Source organism: Anthonomus grandis, chromosome 11, assembly GCF_022605725.1.
Source record: "Anthonomus grandis grandis chromosome 11, icAntGran1.3, whole genome shotgun sequence".
In the NCBI taxonomy this organism is placed as follows: domain Eukaryota; kingdom Metazoa; phylum Arthropoda; class Insecta; order Coleoptera; family Curculionidae; genus Anthonomus; species Anthonomus grandis.
In genome coordinates, this window is record NC_065556.1 from 6,188,251 (window position 1) to 6,210,303 (window position 22,053).

A 22,053-nucleotide genomic window follows, 5' to 3' on the forward strand; every position below is an offset into this window, starting at 1 on the left:
TGAGCCTATTTTTTATGGAAGTAGAGAATTAGCTCTTCGTAATTTCTTATCGTTAGAACGCAGGTTACAGCAAAATCCGAAGCTTTATGCAGATTATGCTGCTTTTATAAAGGAATATATAGATCAGAACTATATAGAATTAGTATCTTCAGATGTAATCCCAAAAAACATGTTCTATATTTCACATCACTGTGTTTTAAAGGATTCAAGTCCCACTACTAAGCTTCGTGTCGTATTCAATGCCTCGGCCAAACCATCAGAGGGTATGTCACTTAATGATCATCTTCTGTCTACCCGAAATTGCAAGCTGACATTTTTGTGATGCTTCTTGGTTTTAGAATTCATCGATTTGTTTTCTTAGCGGATATTCGTCAAATGTTTCGGCAAATTATCGTTAACCCTGCCCACACTGATTATCAGAGAATTGTTTGGCGCTTTTCTAAAGATCAACCTATAGCTGATTACCGCCTTCTCACGGTAACGTATGGACTAACATGCGCCCCTTATTTGGCTATCAAGTCATTGTTTGTTCTGGCTGAAGAGGAAAAGGATAATTTTTCTGAGGCCCCGCAAATTATTTTAAATTCATGCTATGTTGATGATCTAACTGGAGGTTCATCAACAATTGAAGATTCTAGAAAACTTTAAAAGGACCTAGTACTGATGCTGCAGAAAGGAGGGTTCGAACTTCGAAAGTGGTGTTGCAATGATCCTCGCTTACTAGCTGATTTACCCCCTTCTTATTTGTATAATGAGGACATTTCTCTGAATTTTGATTCAGAAAGTCCGCTAAAAGTTTTAGGTCTTTATTGGAATCATTCCTCTGACGTGTTTCAATTTTTCGTTAAATCTGTGGATAGGGGTTACCACATCTGTGGATAGGTTAAAGATTACCTTTACCTTGTTGGCATCATGTTTCATCTGAGAATAATCCAGCCGACCTCGGTTCTAGAGGTTTGCTCCCTATGGAGTTATGTAATAGTTCGCTTTGGTGGGCGGGTCCTAGTTTATTAATTAGCTCAACTCGCAACTGGATCCCCTTCATAAACACTCCTTCAACTTCACATGATTTACCTGAAGAGAAGAAAACATGTCTCTCAATTTTTTCTTCTAAGGGTTTTCTGGATAATCTTATTTCAAGGTTCTCATCGCTTGACAAACTGAAACGCATTATGGCCTATATTCTTCGCTATAAGCATAATATTTCATTGCCCCGCAAAAAATATGAGGGTAACCTTACTTTGGTAGAACTCCACAATGCATTAATGCTTTTGGTTAGACATGTTCAGTCGCAAACCTTTTCCTCGGATATAATGTTAATTCAAGGAAATAAAATACCTTTGAAAGCGTTTAGAAAATTGAATGTTTTCCTAGATAGTGCTGGGATCCTACGTGTCGGTAGTTGATTAAAACATTCTTTAAGTTTTAACAATAACTATCCCGCTCTCCTACCCAGTAATCACTAGTTTACAAGGCTTGTAGTTACTTTTTTTCATTTAAAGTATTTTCACGCTGGTGTGCAGTGTTCAGTTTCTTATTACACAGCAATTTTGGATATTGTCATCTAAAGCCGTTATTCGTCGTATTCTTGGTAAATGTGTTAGATGCTTTAGATGTAGGCCTCAGTCAATTCAACCTCGTATGGGTGATTTGCCTGTATCCCGCGTATCACAGGTAAAACCTTTTCTTCATACCGGCGTTGATTATGCTGGTCCATTCAATGTCATGATGTCTCGTTACCGCGGCTGTCGTACCAGTAAGGCCTATTTATGTTTGTTTGTTTGCTTTGCGACTAAAGGTTTGCATTTAGAATTGGTATCCAGTCTATCTATGGAGGCTTTCTTAGCTGCTTTGAGACGATTTGTAGCTCGCCGAGATCGCTGCCAACATTTGTACAGCGATTGTGGTAGCAACTTTATTGGTGCATCCAAGCAATTAAACAATTTTATGTTAAAATCCGCCGCATCTAAAGGTATAACATGGAATTTTAACCCGCCCTCTGCGCCCTACTTTGGAGGATTGTGGGAGGCCGGAGTGAAATCTGTAAAAATTCATTTATACAGAGTCATTGGTATGCAGTGTTTGACCTATGAGGAGCTAAATACTGTATTGGTTCAGATTGAAGCCTTTCTTAACTCGCGACCTCTTATACCCTTTAGTAATGATCCCAGTGATATGACTGCTCTAACCCCGGGTCATTTCCTGACCCTGGAACCTCTGAGTGTTTCTCCTGAATTGGATGTCACCTCACTTCCCGTTCGTCAATTGGATCGTTGGCAAATGCTTCAAAAAATGCACCAAGATTTTTGGCGTCGTTGGTCTGGTGAGTACTTGCATACGTTGCACCAACGTGCTAAGTGGCATAAATCCAGTGGTAATCTTTCACCAGAAACTTTAGTTTTAATTCGCAATGATTTGGCCTCTCCTCTGCATTGGTCAATGGGTCGCATAACTAAGGTACATCCAGGTTTAGATGGAATAGTGAGAGTTGTTACTGCTCGCACTAGTAATGGGACTTTAAAGTGACCTGTGGTGAAGCTCTGTCCTTTGCCACTTGCGGAGGACTGAAAAATGCAATGCATTTTGGTGGGCGGTATGTTAAGTTTTCATTTAATTTTTATTTAGTTTATTTAGTTCATATTAATTCATGTTCTTTTATCACTTGGTATTTTTTCTTTAGTTAAATTTAATGCCTTTGGTTGACTTACCTTGTTAAGGAAGTATTTCATTTGTTTAAATAATTTAGTTTTTTTTTTGTTTTGAGGCCTTAAACAGTGCGCGTTTTATATTGTTTCGAGCTCTAATCGTCAAACAGTTTAGAGTCGCGACTCAACACCGAAAAATCGCTAGCGTGAAAGTGTAGATAATTCGTAAATCTCGGCCACCGATAATAAAAGGTAAGGTCTTACAACAGCTTTTTCCATGTTTTTAGTTAATCTCATTAAGTGTTTACAGTCCACTAAATTACTTTTTTTTCCTAATTTTTTCATCGTGAAATAACTAACTTTTTAATTTTATTTTTTTATTTAAACTCAGCGCAATTAATCAACAGTGTATGGGATTTTTCTTCAAAGTATATGAGATCACAGTACACTTGGCAACATTAAGAGGAAGATTGTTGTTTTTACACCAGGTGTTTATGAGGCTAAAATCATTTTGAAGTACAAAGCAATCAGATATATTGTTGATTTTAAAATATATTTTATTATCATCAGCAAACAATAGACTTTCCACTTTAAGATGCTTGGACATATTATTAATAAATGAATCAAAAAATAGTGGCCCCAAAATTGAGCCCTGAGGTACACCAGATTTGGGAATTATTTTAACCGAGGTATGACCATAGATAGCACTCAACATGCTGTATGCGTTTTGTTAAATAGGAAATAAAAAAATTATTTAACCGTGTGGCAAAGCCATAAAATTGATCAAAATTATTTATAAGAATGCTATGGTCAAGTCGGTCAAAAGCCTTAGAAAAGTCGGTGTATATCACGTCTACTTGAGTATTTGAGTTAATTAAGTCGGCAATAAACTCGGTTATAGTAACTAAATTCGTAATAGTTGATCTACCCTTCAAGAATTCATGTTGGTGAATATTAATTATATTTTTCATGCGTGGATAAAGTATAGAATGCAGAGTTCGTTCAAAACACTTTGAAAAATTATTGATAATAGTTATAGGCCGATAGTTTTCAATTTTATTTTTATCATTCTTTTTATGTACAGGAATAATTTTTGAAGCTTTCCATAAATCTGGAAATGTTTCTAATTTTAAAGACAAATTAAAAAGGACTGTTAGGGACTTGGCAAGTACGTGTGCACAATCAGAAATAAAAAACGCTTGAATCTTATCTGGTCCCACAATACTTTTAGGTTTGATTGTTTTTAAGGCACATAATAGTTCTTTTTCTGTAAATACTGTTATGTTAAATGTGTCGGCATTACTATTGGTATTATTTTCCATATTAAGGATATGTGTAGAAGTGGTATATGAGCTTTGAAAGAATTTAGCAAATGCATCAGCTATATTTTGGGGCTTAGATAAAAGATTTTCATTTAGATCAGACATATTCTGGGGTAGAGTATTATTGCGTTGTGAACTTTAAATTAATTTCAAAAAACTATTGGGATCAGTAATCAAATTATTTTCTAGTTGTGCACAGTAATTTGTGTATGAAAGTTTAATATTATTTTTTACCTGACAACGTAATTGTTTAAAGTTATTTAAATCTTGCTCAAAGCCATATCGCTTATAACGCTTCCAATGATTAAACTTAACTTTTATATCTGAAATAATCTGTGTCGTGAACCAAGAAGGATAGGTTCGTTTCCTACGGGCAGTTTTGGAAACATTTTTATCTAGTATACTATACACTTTTTGGTAAAATTGTGTAACTGCTGTATTAATATCTAAAATAATACTTAAGAAGTCCCAGTTTACGTTAAATAAATCCTGGTATACAATACGTAGGTCGGCTCTTTTAAAATTGTAAAAAACATTCTAAATTCTGAAATTATTTTGAATCTTATCTCCAACATTTTTATATTTTATTAGTAAAATGGGATGAAAAGGGTCCTCTTTATTAAAAAAATCATTACATCTTTCAGCTGTACAAACTTCAGATGAAAACGCCATCATCAAATCCAGCAGCCGCCCTTGGTGATTTTGTACTAAGTTTAGTTGATTCCAACTAAAAAAATCCATCATATTTAATATCTGTCTTAGTTTAGTGCTTGAAAGAGAATCCTTTAGATAGAGGCTATATTCTGGCAAATTAAAATCCCTAAAAGAATAATTCGTGAATTGTACAGGTAGACTAATGAAGAGAAATATTCGAAAATTGATTGATATTTATCAGCACCAAGCCCAGGTGGTATATACATTAAAATTATATAAATTGAAGCACTTTTTAATAGTATTTTTACCCCTACAATTTCAAGTTTATTTTTTAGATCATCTGGAAGATGCATTCTAATTGTCGAAATGGCATATTCTTGTTTAATTGCTAACAGAACCCCACCGCCCCGATTCTGATTTCTCTTATCATAGTTTCTATCACACCGATAAACAAAATATTTATCTGAAAATAATACGAGTTCAAAATACTATTATTCAGCCAAGTTTCGCTAATAGCGAAAATATCAAACTCATTAGTAAGTACGACGTTAAAGAAATCTTTAGTTTTCGATCGAAGACCCTTAGTATTTTGATAACAAATTGAAAGGTTATTGTAAGAATGTTGGTGTCGAGTATCAACTAAGTCGGTATAGTTTATGTGAAGTCAGTTGGACCAGTATAAAAACTAAATTCCGTTAAATCGGTGCTTTTTTTACGAATCATGGAAACGCGTCCTTTTTTTTAAACTTAATCCGGTAAATTATTTCATGTGAATTTATTAAAATACTTTTTAAGTCCTGGCTTTTTGCATATTTAACCAATTGTAATTTATTAAATGGACCAATTGACTTCGTATGGACTATACTATTTAGATCGTGTGAATGAGACAACACTGACGGAGAACCATAATAAGTAGAGGGGAACTGGTCTGACTTTAATTGCTACAGAGTGGAACCGAGGATATTGGCTACGTATTTCTTATTAGTCTCCTGAAATGAGTGGCAGATAGAATAATTCCAAACAGCGTGATTTATATCTATATCTAATTTATATTTATTCTTCGAAAAAGAACAATTACTGCATTTAAATTGATCTGACTTAGCTTTACAAGACTTAACATCATGAGACCCTACACAAAGAGACAAATTATATTATTTTTGCAAAATTTTAGCGAGTGACCGAAATTATTACACTTAAAATATCGTGTGATATGCGTGGAATCATATATACTGCAATTATGCAAGCCAACAACGATTTTACCATGCTCTTTTAATTGCATAAATGTGACATTATCTAGCCGCAGATCAGCCTGATAAATATTGTTATTATGTTTTATAGGCCAACAGTTAGGTCAGAGGTATTATTAAGAAAATATTTGTTTTCTAATTTCAAAATAAATTCTAAATCACTATTAAAATAATGCTGAGATAATCCGACAATACGTAAAATTGGCATGGCTGACTTCAGTTCTTGTACATCGTAGCCTGTGGAAAGTTTTTCCGCAGCGAGATTTTTCATCCGATGTGCTCTCTCTAGATCGGTAGTAACGAGAATTCCCCCACCAGCTACATGCTTTACTTTATTTATTTGAATATTTTGGTCAGCTGGTCTAATGTCAGTTAAAATGTCAGACTTGGTACGACTATTGTCCTGCTGTTGATTTTTTGGTTTGATGACTATTTGAGTCGACTTGCTTAACATATCTGCAAAACTCGGTTTTAGGGAGGCATTGGTGAGCATTAGTGTGGTATACTGCTGCGCCATGAGTAACTTTTCGTCGATCTTGGCTTCTAAAGTCTGCGAAAAGAGTCTTGAAAGGAAGCAAAATGACGTTGGACAGATTCTTTGATCGTCTTATTAACACTATCAAGAGGAAGGTTACGGCAGGTTGGACATCTCCAAATAAGTCCTGGGACAGCGGGTATAAGATTGATGTTTTGTCTCAATCATTCTCAGGTAGATAGAGGCACTGTACTTTTTATCGTGAAATTTCCCGATTTACTTTCGGTTCTGGCTGCAGTGTTATTAATCTAATAAAAAAATTATATGAACAATTTTTTTTATTGGATTAATAAAAATTCCTAAGATATCGAAGTTGTGGTAATTCTAAAGCCTTTTAATTTATTTTTATATTTAGAAAAACAGCAATATTATTTTAAGACATAAAATTAAATATGTTCATTACTACAAAAGAATAATAATTAGAAAATATGGCTATATCCATGTACATTTATGTTACATATTATACAAATTCTGAAATATGCTACCCCGTCACACTCTTAACGAATCACCTGATACAACCTAGCCTTCCTTAGTGCCTTGGTACTTATTGTTTAGGTCTGACGATACGAATAAAAATATTTTTACACTATTGGCCAGTCATAACCAAAACAAGCCTAGCCTATGAATTTTGGACATCTTATAAAGGTTTAACGTACACAACTTTTTCTTACACTATTTTATTCACAAAAACTAAATTCGTTTTTTAAGCATAATAAAACATTATTACTAACTAAATGTAATTGAAAAGCAAGCACAGAAAAGAATGAATACATTAAGGAATACTAAAATATATTAAATCACTACATTTTGTATTGTAAGTGATAATTATAGGCAAAGTGGATCAGAGTGAAAATACACGAAAAAAAATTGTATGACCACATTATAACATTTTATAAAAGCCATATATGTAAGTGAAAGTTCAGATGAATAATCTTAATAATTGGCTTCGTAAAAAACCGCGTATAAAAATCATGCTTACAGCTGAGGTACGTATACTGCCTAGAAACTTAAAAGCTGCCTCTTTATGAATATATACCTAAAAGCAGGATTTTCTAGCTATTTTATATGCCCGAAATATATTTGTAAGTAAATATTTATCAAATTTCTATATTCATACATTATATTACAAAGTAAGTTTTAACTTTATACTTACGTTTTAGAAGAAACAAAGGGGGAATAACATTACAGGCTAAGCCTTTGTGGCTTTTTGGTGGAGAATGAATTCTGGGGCAAAATGATTGGTACAGATAAAGTGTTTAGTTTGAATTATTTCACTAGTGGTTTTTGAGCAAGGATTTTTAATAATAACTATCCATACCCAGTGGCGAAGCGTGAACTTTTTTTTCGGGTAGACAAACAATAAAAATCGTTAATTAGAAAAAATAAAAACACAACTAGAATACAGTTGCCAATATCGAACAGTCGTTCATAAATAACCACTAAAATAATCCACTAAAAAAACCTTTTCTATACACCCAAAAATAAAAATACTAATTATTGAATTACTATAGCACGCGCCCGCACCAAACGCCAAATGCAGATTCATCAAAACAAAACTGAAGATGTATTACGGCCGATCAGATCAAGCGTGTCAATAAACAATAACCCTCAACAGCATAATAAAATAGCTGGTCGACTTCGATAGACAAAAGCTCGAATGTCTTTCCCGCGAGTAAATTTTGCATACGTAATAGGCTGAATGCTGATGCGGCCGGACCTCTGTCACCTGCTTGATGCGTATTTGGTTCGATTAGATGCTCCAAATTTCGGAAGACAAATATCAATGTGTCTTCCTGGGGCTCGTATACATTAATTGGGTGTCAGCCCTGCATTTTTATTTTAATTGGTGCGTCAGGCGGGGCACGCCTTAGGTATTATAGATAGATAGATATTATAGCCATTTAGATACTATATAATAATAGTAAGGAGAGCGACTACGTTCTGTGTTATTTTTTTAAATTTTAATTTAACAATGAAATAATTACGTGATAAATTAATGACAAATAACTGGATAATTTTGGGTATACAGTGTCTACCCAGCTATATTATAGTCTGTGCAGCCTGTGACATAAATATAGCCAGTTGTCATTGCAGTGTCAGCGTCGCCCATAAATTTTGTGAAATGGTGTTAATACAAATTTAATATTAATAATAAAAAGTTCATAACCAAAGTCAAAAGTAAAGTTTGAGATACCACAGTACACAAGATACGAGAAAGTACACCACTGACTACCGGATATTATTGGATTTATAAATAGGCAGCTAATTCTTCTTTTGTGAAGGGCACTAAGTCTCGTTTGACAGGCACTGGACACCAAATATTAATTGGCATAACAGGCTTATAGTGTTTATTACTTTAGTTTCTCAATGACGTGAGGATAGCGATGGCAATTGCAGCCAGAACAGAAAGCCAATCAAAAGAAACCCAAGTTAAAAAATACAGAATACCTCTATCTATCGGAGAATAAAAAAACAAAACAGCTTCTGCAATAGATCGCAAAATTACGTTCCGCGCTCGTAATCTTTTGATCGAGCGAATAACAACCCGACATTCTCCTTCCATTTAACTTTCTTTTTTAAAGAATGATTTTTTGTGGCTTTTCTGTCCCGTAATCACGTTTTGTAGAATACGCTATACCCCACTTGTTTAATGCATTCGCGCATACGCCGTGGTTTGTGCAAATTCTGTTAAGTGATGTCACTATTTTACTGGACTGTTCAAAGACGCGTGGTTTTGTTCTTATGCAGGGATAGTTGCTACATTAAAGTAAGCAATTATCTATCTATTTTCGTTACCAGTAAGTAGTCTATGGGATCAAACTATGAGGTGAGCAGTACTTTAGCAGTTTGTATAGTAATCTTGTATATGTTGCCTTTTTTAAGTTAAAATTCTCGAATAAGGGCTTTTCGTCGGAAATCTGAATGGGTTATATGGCTCAGTATTTCTTAGCCATTGGGTAAGGGTTGATCTTAGCGTTTCACTGACTATCTTCAGTCTTGTTCAGTTACACGTTTAGTTTTTGGGTGTACACACTCCTGAGCCAGATCGGTGTGGCGTACTCTGTAATTGAGTAAATCAGCCCAAGTACTGAGGTTCGTAATATTTCAGCTGGGATCGGATGCGAATCTAAAATGAAATTGCCACGTTAATTGAAGCACGTTAATTGATCCTGATTTGCCTCTACTAATGCAAAGTACTGTATTGCAAATTGAAAAGCATTTTAGAACTCACGGACATGTTAGAATTATTCCTAAATAAGCACCTTACTCAGTAAGCGAGGAATACATAACTCAATATTCTACTTGCGTAAGACTAATAATATCAATAAAATAATTTAAAAATGTTTAAACACAAAATCATATTACACGCCTTTTGATGATACTTTAAATAGTAATAATTGTTTTTATTAGGTAAACCGACAAAATTATCATTTATCATTTAAATTTAACTGATGAAAGATATTCTCAGTTTTTGCCAACTACTTTCGTACCAGAAATACTTCTCTTAAAGCACTTCCAAGACAATACAAAATTCTCGCCAAAAATATCTACTATCAGCAGAATAGTGTACTGTAATGTGGAATAAGGGAAGCAATTAAGGGGCCACCAAGATCGCCTTAGATTTTTTGTTTTGCCAACCCCATTAAATTTGTATCTTTAGGATTATCTCAAAAGTAAGGTGCATTATACAAAAAAGTTCTTTTAAAAATATTAAACACCCTAAATATGGGATAAGAAAAAAAATCCATTACTTCGCAGATTTTCGAAAGCTTACAAAGGGAATTCGATCATTAATTAGCTCTTTTTTATTGGTGTTCTTTTTAAGCAGTTACTAAATTAATAAGACAATAACTATTATACTTTGCTTAAAAAATGTGTCAACTTCATTTTAGATTGGCCGCCGGTTCTCAACCTTGCCATAACTAATATTTCGATTTTAAAAGTTTTTATGAGATAGTGAATAGTATCTGTTTTCGAGAGCTCAAAAAAAATCCATGAAGAAATTGCAATAAAAGAATTGAGAGGAATGTGAAGTAATTTTAATTTAATGTTATGCAATAATAAATAAAGATATTTTTCTAAAGATTCAAACATGTTCTTTAATGTGAGTTATTTGTGGTTACCTCAGTTTGCAATCTTAGTAAAAAAAAACTACTTCATATATACAATATATTTTTGTCGTAGTTTTGATCTCTTCGGAATTATCCTTAGGATGCTAAAATATATACAAAAACATAAATATCTAAAATCATAGATTCTGCCATAGTTAAACAATGCTTAAATTTTTGAATACAGTAAACGTAATAATCGACTAGAATATATAAACTGATCATCTGAAGTAGTTTTTTTACCTAAGTATATCCAAAAAAAGCATGGATGGTTTAAGGAGGCTAATTATATTAGAGTCGATCTTATAAATGTTTAGCACTTCAATTACCGAAGTGGGGAACGCTGTCAGAAGCTATATAATAATCAACCCAGGCTACTACGATAATTCACTTCTAGTTTTTTGAATCTTGAGTTATAACCCTATCAATAATATGTTGTTAATTGCATTGGTATGTGTTACCTATAAAGGTATACATACAGCAAAATAGGTAAAGACCTATTTTGCTTCTCTGTAATGATATTTTATGTTTCTACGTTAGTGCCAATCATGTCAGCTAAAATAAAAATATTTTGAAAAGATTAGGCACGCAGTGAGAGGCTTGGAATCATGAAGGCTTTGCCTTCAGATATAAATCCGTTCATGTATTCTTTTCCATTCAAAATTCTGATGAGCAGAGTGTTAGTTAACTTCTGGTATCGACTTTGTTTCATTAGTAGTTTTGAGTATAGTAATTTTCGGCTGCTTTTCAGTTATAAGACTCTGAGATATATCTATCCTGCTAATCTATGGTGATATTTGTCTCACACATTTTATTAATATTAAAACATCTCTGTTACTCCACCCCAATCCATGCGTTGTCCCTCTTCTGATTTCCCTTTGATGCCTATACATTTCTCCAGTAATTTTCAAATTGTTTTATTATTGGCAGTTTTTCCTGTTGGACTTATTGTCCATCGAATCTCATAAAGGAAAGAAAGACAACCTTTAGTTTATTAATTAGCATCATTAGTTATTTTTTGTGTTTTGTGTATACGTATTTTTTTATAATTCTAACCTAGTTATAGCAAAGGTATGATTTTGCCAGTACCCTAAAGAAGGTACTAAAGAAAGTACCCTAAAATACTATTGTCTAAAAATACGTGATATTTTGTTCATTTCTATTGACATACGCTATTAACTTTATACTGCTTTAGAACTATACAGTGAGGACGCGCAGGTTGGCATAAATTCATTTAAAATTCAGGGATGTGTTCGAAAAAAAACGTTTGGACATCTTAATTTTTGGCGATTTTTTTGATGATGATTTCATGTATACAGGGTGAACCAAAAAAAAGCAACGACCGATTTACTAGAAAATCCACATAAATCAACTCGACAAGTTGCTGCAGATCAGTCGGTTGGCAAATCATGTGTTTTTAAATATTTGCATAGGAGTAAATGGCATCCATATAAAATTTTCATTATTGGGCACCAAAAAATATATACTGTAGTATAGAAAGTCACACACAATTTCCCAAAAAGTTAAACGTATGGGCAGGAATTGTGGGCACATCAATTGTGGGTCCCTATTTTATTCAGGGCGCACTGAAAAATATTTAGAGTTGCTTTAAAGTCTAGTTTAATTGCACTTTATCCAAATAGTGAAAACCCATTTATACCGGCAGATTCAATATGGTTCCAACAGGATGGCGCCCCCCACATTATTCGCGAATTTATTGACTGGCCAGCAAGGTCGCCAGATTTAACCCCAACAGTTTAATACCCTGTAGTTGCTCAAAAAAGGTATAGTCCTCTAATAAAATGTTAACGGCTCTATAACCTCACACTTAGAAAACTATGTAAGTTCAGGTATGACTGTTGTACTACAAGACACTTTTTATTTTTAATTCTATGTACTATTTTTAATCGGTGTGTAAGCAAACTAGATACCTAATAACTTATTTTACAAATAACTAAAAAAGAGTTCGATTTTAGTATCAGTATATTGCGAAATAAATCAACAAATTCACCTAACCCATTTTTTATATGACGATGTAATAAAGAGCTTCTTTGCTTTTTTAATAAATCTACTTTTTTAATGGATTAATAACAATTAAAGCTATCAAAGCAAAATAATAAAATGAAAATTTATCGCGACCAAATTGCCCACTTTCAGTCTATAGCTTTTTAATCACAACACAATCTATATGAATATTTATTGGCTTTTGGCAAAAGTTTTATGTGATTATAAATATGTTTTTATGGTTTTGATTTACTTTTAAAAAATTATTTAGAATGAGTTAAATAAAAAATAAATAATGAAATACATAAAAGTTATCCCAAAGCTTATTTATTATACCAATATAATTTATACTAAACCCAATTTAGCCATTTTCCGTATATACACCTTTCAAAATATTAAGTACAGTAGAGTACGTGTTGTAACCCTTTAGAGATTACTCTTTACGGCTTATCTCAAGAACGTGCAAATCTACCGTAATTAAGCAACCCCTCTAGTCAGGGCAGGTTATTTAAAAGGTGAAAATCACGTATCTTATAGGGTCTTAAGAGACACTGAATTTTTTATTTTTTTAAAGATTTTAGAAGTGCCTGATTAATTTGGGAAAAAAATATAATTGTCAAGAGTATTTTTATTTTGGTATTTTTGTATTATATTGTATTAAAAAAATGTTAAATGAACAGAAAATTTTATTTATTAAAATTTTTATAAGATTTAGTTTTTATGTAACTATTTAACTGAATAGTTTTAATTGAGAAACTCTAATAGTAGACAATTTCAGAGGTTTAGTGTATTTTGGTCAAGGCAATATTATTTTTGAAAAATAATAATATTGAGCACAATATTTAAGAAATTAGGCTCGTAAAAATTATTTGCCAAAAAATGTTTGGAAAACAAACGCAAATAGTTTTTGCTGTTGAGAATATTTACCTACATTTATCTACAGAATGTGCTGCAAACAATCAATGACTCTTGTAAAATATATAAACTCAATACGAATTTGAAGAAAAAAAAGTATATGGTTATCACAAAACCACAAAATATAGACGTAAACTTAAAAATTATAAAGATTCCAATTAAAAGAGTTCAACATTATAAATATTTAGGCACAATAATAAACGAAATTGCTTAAAATCAAAAAGTTTTTTTGCACCACATATAAACTTAAAATTAGGGACAACAATCCTTCAATGATCTTCATTTTCATTTCTATTATATGGTGCCGAAGCATGGTTACTTAAAACAACTTACTAAAAAGAAACTTGAATATTTTGCACACCTTATTACAGGGAAGCGTCACCAGGTTAGAAGCATAGTATCCTCAATTACGTTTAACGTTTAACTGTTCCATGCAGTTGCAATTAAAGTGCGCATAGCTATGTTAATAGCCCAACTTTTCTAGGAGATAATAGAAGAAGAAAAAAAAGGGAAATATTAAATTAAAAGTACATACGTAAGGGGTGCATTACAAACGAAATAGAAGCAATTACGAATAGTCCATTAGCTGTTTTAAAAACGCTTTGATCTGATTACTTTAATTATAAGAGGGACACTTAACAATTACAAAATCGCAAAATTATAATAATAATCATGAATTATCATTTATAATCCGGCGACTGACCTCGTTGTAAAACGACCAGTTAAAAATCTTGAAAAGCTTGGTCTTGGCATGACCTTGACTTTTGCTTGGTTAATCTTTGAACCTATCCCCTATAAGAGTGAATTAAAAAAATAGTAATAAAATCCCATAAATAAAATTTGCAAAAAAAAATCTCAAAATATTTAAATATATTAAAAAATATTTCATTTTATTGATTAAATAGGGAGAACATTTTGCAAACGAATCCAATAGTACCAAATAATGAAACTTACATGAGCCATGTTAGGCCAGTGGCATCCTTTTAATTTATCTTAACACTTTAACTGCCATGTGTACCATATATGGGCATAGTCAATTTTTATTTAGCGCCATGTGTACCACCAGTGGACACAGAACTTCTTACCTTCCAGGCCATGTATACATGGGGCGGCCACATTAAGCATTGATTGAAATGTATGTATGGATTGATCTGGCGTAGGAAATAGTTTGGTTGAGAATGGCTCGGGAATATTTTTGTTTTTCGAAATAATATGACACAAAATATTGACGTTTTAAAATGATAGGTTTATTTTTTCAATGGGCAGTAATTTAACATGTAAAATTGTTATTTATAATTATAAAATAAACAAACTAATTTTAAAAACAAAATACTTCAAAATGAAAAGATTATTTTATATTTTTAAAAACATGTTTTTGGAAAAAACAGTCCATACAAATAAAAATATTTTCGTCACAACCTAGACATCCGTAGAAAAATTTTGGTATTTTTTACAGCATAATTACGCCCCTGTTCTTGTGAGTTTTTTTCGTAGCAATATCTGCACCTGCCTCTTTTTAGCTTTTTCTCGTTATCTGTCTTTTCGGAAACTTTGTGCTCTTTTGAGGGATTTATTGGGATTGGCGGTACTGCCATTTCCAAAAGTGGCATGGCAATATTTTCTTTGAAAGTCGTTATTGAAATTTTTTTCTCGTTAATTTTATTGTACAGATTTAAGGCATTTACGACTGAGGGACCTGTGATAAATTCAAAGGTCAATTTTCTGTATCATTTAAATGACTTTCTAAGAGAATTTGAATAAGCTGACATTTGGTCTGACATATCAACAAATGATTTGGCCTTATTATAGTCGATTATTGCAGGAGGTTTGAGCCTAGGACCCTCTCTATGGTGTACTTCCTTCAGTTCACTTCAGTTGTCCTCTTAAACTCTGAAGTGTATGCCTGCATAATGCTTCACAGTGTCACCATACATGTTCGGATTTCGGATACAATTTAGCTTTTTGACAAACAATGTAATTTGTAGAAATATATGGTAGACCTGGAACCAAATTTTAACAACGCAATATTGCTCAGTTTTATTGCTCAGATACTTTTGGTAAAACAGGTTTGGGGAAGAATAACTTATGCTACCCGTAACAACCCTCACATCTACGAACAAGGTAGTTTAAATGCTCAAAGCTACAGAATAGTTATTACGTTTGTACTATTTGTTGGTAATAATTTTACAACAATGACTTGAATAATGGCTTTTGAATCTGATATCATAAATAGCGCGTATAGTAAGCATGTTAGTGAAGATACGAATATTTACATAATGGACTGACCCACTAGGTTGCTAGATGTAAAACCAATAGAATACATATAAAATTTACTGGAAAAATATTGAATTAGGCAACCTATAAACAAATATTTGCCTACTGTACATTGGATCGGTTTTCTGAGAAGTATATCAAAAATTAAGCAAAAACATAGCAAAACAACTATAAGGGCAATGTGTAGCAGTACTAAATACTACGTTAGACGAAAAGAATCGTAAATATTATTTTAAAAGGATCCTGAAGTAAAACACATTAAGAAAAAAAATTATATACAACTTAAGGACACTTAAATTAATTATCTGACCACTATACATAACAAAAAAAAAAACAGAAGCCCTTAAATTAAACTGAAAAGCATTAAAAGTAAAGCAAGTTAGGTCTTTTTTTGTTTAAAACTGAATAAATTTAATAATAAATATAAGAAATAAACGATTAGTATTTTAAATAAAAATTTATATATAATATTTTATAATAATAATAGGATACGAATTAAATACTAAAATTATTGATACATTTTCTTTTTAATTTAGATACTGAAACATCTGCAGGCAAACGTTTCGAAGGTAGAAAACTTAAGTATCGTCAGTTTAGTGTAAGTATTTAGTTTATAGTACATTAGAACATTTAATAATACTCATATGCTACAAAATACTTACGTAAATCAATAGTAGTTTCGCATCAAAATCTACCATTATTTTAAAGTAAAATTATAAGAATCTTAGTTAAGCAGACTTATTTTACAGTAATTAAAACATCATGTATTATAAAATCACATTATTTTTAATACTGAAATAAAAAACTACAATAAAAAGTACTAAAATACATTAAAATTTGATTTAAAGGAATCTTCATAGGAGAAAAACGATTTTTTAAAAGATAATTTTTATTTCTATTTTATACTAAGAGCCGTTAAAGTAAACATTAAGTGAACTTTATTGCTAAAAACCCTGACTCATTTCCAGATCTTTCAAATCGGTGAGGGATAGGCACAACTTTATTGATGTTTCTTGTGGGATAAAATATGAATGTCTTTGTATGATTGGTATTATTCAAAACTCTGTTACATATGGAACATTGCTTAATATAACATTAAAATTTTTAAAGCTCTAGCAGAATTTATAGTCCTCTTTGGAACCTATCTAGAAATAATGTTTATGTATATGCATTTTCTTTGTCTCCAGAAGACTTTTCTATATAACAGTAAACGGCCACCCCAAAGCAAGATGGCATAACTTACATAAGAACGAATGTTACTGTAGTAAGCTATGCGAGTTACCCTGTAAGTTACCTGAGTAAGTTTTCTAAAAAGAAAAATATGTTTTGATAGTTTTTTTAACAAGTTAAATAATTGTAACAACCTTAAGAGTTAAGCCTGCATTTAAATAGATACTACAGAATTTCGTTTCTACTTCATATTGTGCGGTACAAGGACTATAAAATATTAGAATGCTAGAATAATTTGTAGGAGAAAAGTGCACATTTTGTTATTTTACACACTTTATTCCAATCATAAAATCAATCATTCTTCTAAGGTTTTGAGGAGGGTTTTTGAGGGGTCCTGAGGAATAGGATATCATCTAACACTAAACTTTAAAGTGCTCGTATTTTATAAGCGCATTTAGTAAAAAAGACATACTGAACATAATCTGATAGATATGACTCTACTAACTGAACCGCACTGTTATGAAAATTATAAAAGTATCATTTTTTTAATATTATTATGTGTTACACGCAGTCAAAAGCTTTTTTGTGGTCTTGAAAGGATGTAAGAGTATCTGAATACCTTGTAAACGTAATCATAATATTGCTGTAATAGTTACACTATCCCAGGTACCTAAATTTGGAGACTTTTTAGAGATAGTTCTAACATCACTTCGTTTTTTTGCAACTTTTTACTTTAAGAGTTGATTTCTTACGTCTAAGAGTTTATGTTTTATTTTTATAGGCTGATTTCCGTATCCTAAAAGTGATCATAATTACAATACTGCTTATGTTAACAAATTGGAAGTCTTTTCACAGAATCTATAAAGCAGGATACACGAGGTGTTTTTAGTATAATATTATTTATAAATTTTACATAATATTTAGTTTTTTGGCGAGATTTACCAAATAATATTTTAAAGATTTTTAAATTGTTGTTTAATCTGTAGGTTAATTAAGGCTTTGCATAAATAATCGTGATAGTTTTTAAAATAGGAAATAAATATTTATTGCAATAATATTAATAATCTTGTAGTAGTTAATTCTATTTTAGGAAATATTAGATATTTATTATTTTATAATTACTTCTTTGTTTGAATTAAGACAAACTATTTGTACCCTCATTCCTGTGCACTATTGTCAATAAAATAATTAAAAAACTAGGGGAGCGGGTAAAAAAAATGATAATACTCAAGAATATTACATAAACCTAGATACTTTATCTACAGAAGTATATCTGGTAAATACTAAAATTTAGCAAACAAAAAAAAATTCTTTCTGTCGGCGGAGAAATTCTTTATAAACACCGGTAGTTCTTGAAGCGTCAGCAGTATGGGACTCCGTTATCGCTTGCCCACTAAAACTCCCCGATGGGTTGTACCACTTGTGGGCTACCGCTGGGTAGTCCCTGCACTGTAGTCTGCTCTGTTGCCAGACTATTATTATCCTATTATACCCGATAAATTTACTTGCACATGTTTAGTTCTGTTGCTTCTAGGAAGTCCAGTGATTAGTTTCTCATCCTCTCTAGTGAGGGTATGGCTTCAACCAGAGCCGCCGCCCTGGTCTGGTCAAATGCTTCGCAGAAGTATAGGATATAAAGAGTGGTTTCTTCCTCTTCCCTACAGTCTCTACACAGGGGTGTATCTACTTTTCCGAGTCTGTGTAGGTGTTTCCCGCATGGCCTGTGAGCAGCTCTGCAACCTTTCGCAGTTTTTGCCTGGAGTGGCTCAGTATCTTCTCTAATAGAGCGGCAGTTGTTTCCAGGCAGTTTTTATGCTCTTATTCCAACCAGTGTTTGATATGCTTTTTTCAGGTTTTATTGCTGATACAGCATATTAGTTTTAAGCCTTTAAGTCTGTTGCTGGCTCCCTTTATTGCAAGTTGGATTGCCCTTCTTGCTGCACCATGATTGCCCATATTCTGTGCTAGGATTATCTCTGGCCTGTTTTGATTTTGGGCTCGGTCCACGACGTCTTTTTAGCAGTTTTGTATAGTCTTTGAAATAGTCTTGAATTGCCCTAGAGCGGTTGTTTCTGCCTGTTTTCCTACAATGATGGTTCAGCCCCTTGGCGCCCTTTGCCGTCCCTTCTCTCACAGATTCGGATTCCTATTATGTTTGCCTTTAAATCTGTTGCTATCAGGCCCAGGTTCAGCGTTAGGTAGCTGCCCTATTATTTATTTTCTAGCACGGCTACTGCTACCTCGATCTTCGATCGTTTGGCCGCAGTGTGCCATAATGAGTAGCCGCCTTGCCTAAGCCGGGTAACTTTTGTTTCCGGTAGTCCCTTTCCCTATTTAATTACAAAGGGCCTGTCTAACTGTATTAGCTTGGTTTTGTCCGTTCTTAGTGTCATGCGCCAAAGGGCTTGTATCTTGGACTTGGAATAGGGTATTGTGTCTACTTTCGTTATGATCGTTGCCCCATTCGACAGTTGTCTTTTTGCCCCTAATATTGCTTCAGTCCGTACTACTAGATATAATGGGCTTAGCCCGGTCAGGTTTTCTAGTACAGCAGTCGGTGTCGTTGACATCGCTACTGCTAGACCTAGACACGCTATTCTTTTTATTTTGTTGAACTTATCCTTTATGCTGCATGCCACCATATTGGTGCTGCGTATGTAATAATGGGTCTCACCATTGTTGTGTATACCCAGTGTCTCATTTTTGGTAATAGCACCCATGATCTGCTGAACATTCTCTTGCAGTAGGGTGGTGAATAAATAACTATATCCGAACATGTATAATGATACTGTGAAGCATTATGGAGGCATAAGCTTGAGAGTTTAGGAAGTTACCAGCCAGAACTAAGCAGTTACATACAGAAGCCAGTGCGACGCCTTTTGGGGTATAATTAGGGAGGCAAACCTTAATAAAAATCTCTAACATAGTTTGGAGATGCAAGAATAAATCTCTTCAGCATACTTGGAGTTTTTGCGGAGTTTACCTCTAGTTGTTCTTTCATATCCTCGACAACCTTAAGGGCTCTTTGCATTTTTTCGAATATATGAGCCTAATCCATATTCCACAGAGATGATATGCCATCTCTCTAGTCCTCTCAGTAGGCTGTCCGATACAAGGTTCCTAGGTGAGAGTCCTCTCCCTATTCGGTGTTCCCTTAGCTTTTATCGTGATGCTGTTAAGACTCGCTGTCTGTCACCTTTTTATGATTTAGTATTTGGTTGATCCAACCGCCTATCATAGAATGTATACCTCGTGCCGCTATGGCATGGTCGATTGAGTCATATGACGTGTTGTCAAGTTCTCCCTCAATGTCTAAGCAGGTTCCCAGGGCGATTTCTTTATTGTTGAAAGGTTGTTCGCCCCTCTCTGATTCGCAAGATTTACCCGTTTTTGTAATAGGCATATTGGTGTCGGTGTAGAGGGCTAGTTTGTCGTTCCTGATATACCTTTCACAAGCTTCTCCTCTGTTATGAGGAGAAATGATGTAAGGCAGATTAGTTAGAAGGATTTGGGTTTTGCGTATGAGCCGCGTCCCATTTTGAATAAGAATACTACTTTTGCTTCCCCAACTCTCTGGTATGTGCGCCGTGGCTACACTGGCCCGAATGAATTTTTTGCCTCTATTTGGAAGAATAGGAGATAGGGTATTGGGCCTGTGTTGATTGGAGAATTTCCGATCCCGGGAAGCGGGTGATTAGCATTATGCGGAGCGTTTACTCCTCGATTGTCATATATACTTCATTCGAATTTACACATCAACCAAAAATCTGTTGCAGTCTCTTGGCTATTGCCTTGTTGAAGTCTTGCATATGCTGGTATCTCAAATAGGTCCTTGCATAGCTTTCTCCATCCTTCTCGTTTTGCCTTTTTTAGGCATCAGTGTATCTGGTTAAGCTTTGTCTGCATTGATTCCACTCTCCAGTTTTCTTTGCTTTGTTAAAGAGTTTTCTTACCGTCCGCCTAATTTTTATCAGGAGGTGTTCTCTGCCTGACATGGTTTGCTTGAGGGATATGATTTTTCAAGCGCATCTCTGATAGCCTCTGTTAACACTTCGAGCCCTAGGTTGTCTTTAGCTTCCGTAACACAGTTACCAGTTGCAACCTAGCGTGTCTTTACAGAGACTCCAGTTCGTTTTTTAGGAATTCCTGTAAATCTTCGAAGTTCTGTCTGCAGATTCTAGTTTGAACTTTTAATACCTGTAATCTGATAAACTAGGTTCGGTCACAAATGCGGACCTTGCCTAGTATTAGATCACTTACTTCTCTGCCGCGTACGTTTACGAATTGGCTCATCCCCCACATTAAGTAGATTTAAGGCGGAAGCTGCACGGTAATCTAATAGTGACCTCGTTTATTTGTTCCCGTGCTCCCTCCAATGGTATGGTTTGCATTGGCATCGCACCCTACTAGACTAAACTAGATGTTTGTCCGATCTTTGCTGATCGGCCAGCTTCCGATCTGTGGTGCGATGATCGTGCGGGAAGTATGCTAACACTATTGTTGTGTGATAAATCTTCTTCGCTATCTTTATTTGCAATTTGACCACCGCCGTCTTCCTGTCGCAAGACTTCCACATCGGTGTGACCTCTACATCTTTTCTTATGAAGATTTATTACTGGGTTGGATTCCTCTTTTTGGTATATTACAAGTCTTACTTTGAGGTTCTTCGGTTCTCTTTTTTGGCGCATAAATATATATAATTCCTGGATTGGGGCTATCTGAATGCCATTATCGGCGATGTACTTACTCAAGGTAGTCAATGCAGTTGTTTAAATTTACTTCTAATAGCCTTACTCTAATGCAGGCCTATTGTCTATGATTGGGTGGAGATTAATGGCGTGGATCCCTCCGTCTCTATATCCTAGGTCCCTCTTCTCTTGAGGCTTACCGAGGATCAGCTTTATGCTACCAAAGTTGAGGTATACCGATTTCGTTGCTTCGCTTACTTTGGCCTATAATTCCTCATCTATGAGAAAGGTAACAAGGTAGCCCTTGGTATTCTGATCCGCCCTCGTGGCGAGTACTTTCCACAGGCTGGTGCTGTTGTTGTTTTGTACAGCTAGCCTATGTACAATTACCTTTGGTTTTTCGACAGGACTCGGTTCACAAGCCACCACCTTGTATGGTTTCCGAGTGTGCTGGCCTCCGTTATTAGAAGTTCAGCTTCTTCCCAGAGGG

General features: G+C 33.9%; 1 protein-coding gene across 1 annotated transcript in view; it reads left to right on the plus strand.

The window, feature by feature from the left end:
- The window catches only part of LOC126742453 (uncharacterized), a 1,408,556-nt gene that overhangs the window by 1,021,185 nt on the left and 365,318 nt on the right, over positions 1-22,053 (plus strand). The window contains exon 12 of the mRNA XM_050449100.1: positions 16,242-16,303. Coding sequence (XP_050305057.1) covers positions 16,242-16,303 — 62 coding nt within the window. The remainder of the gene's footprint in view (positions 1-16,241; positions 16,304-22,053) is intronic.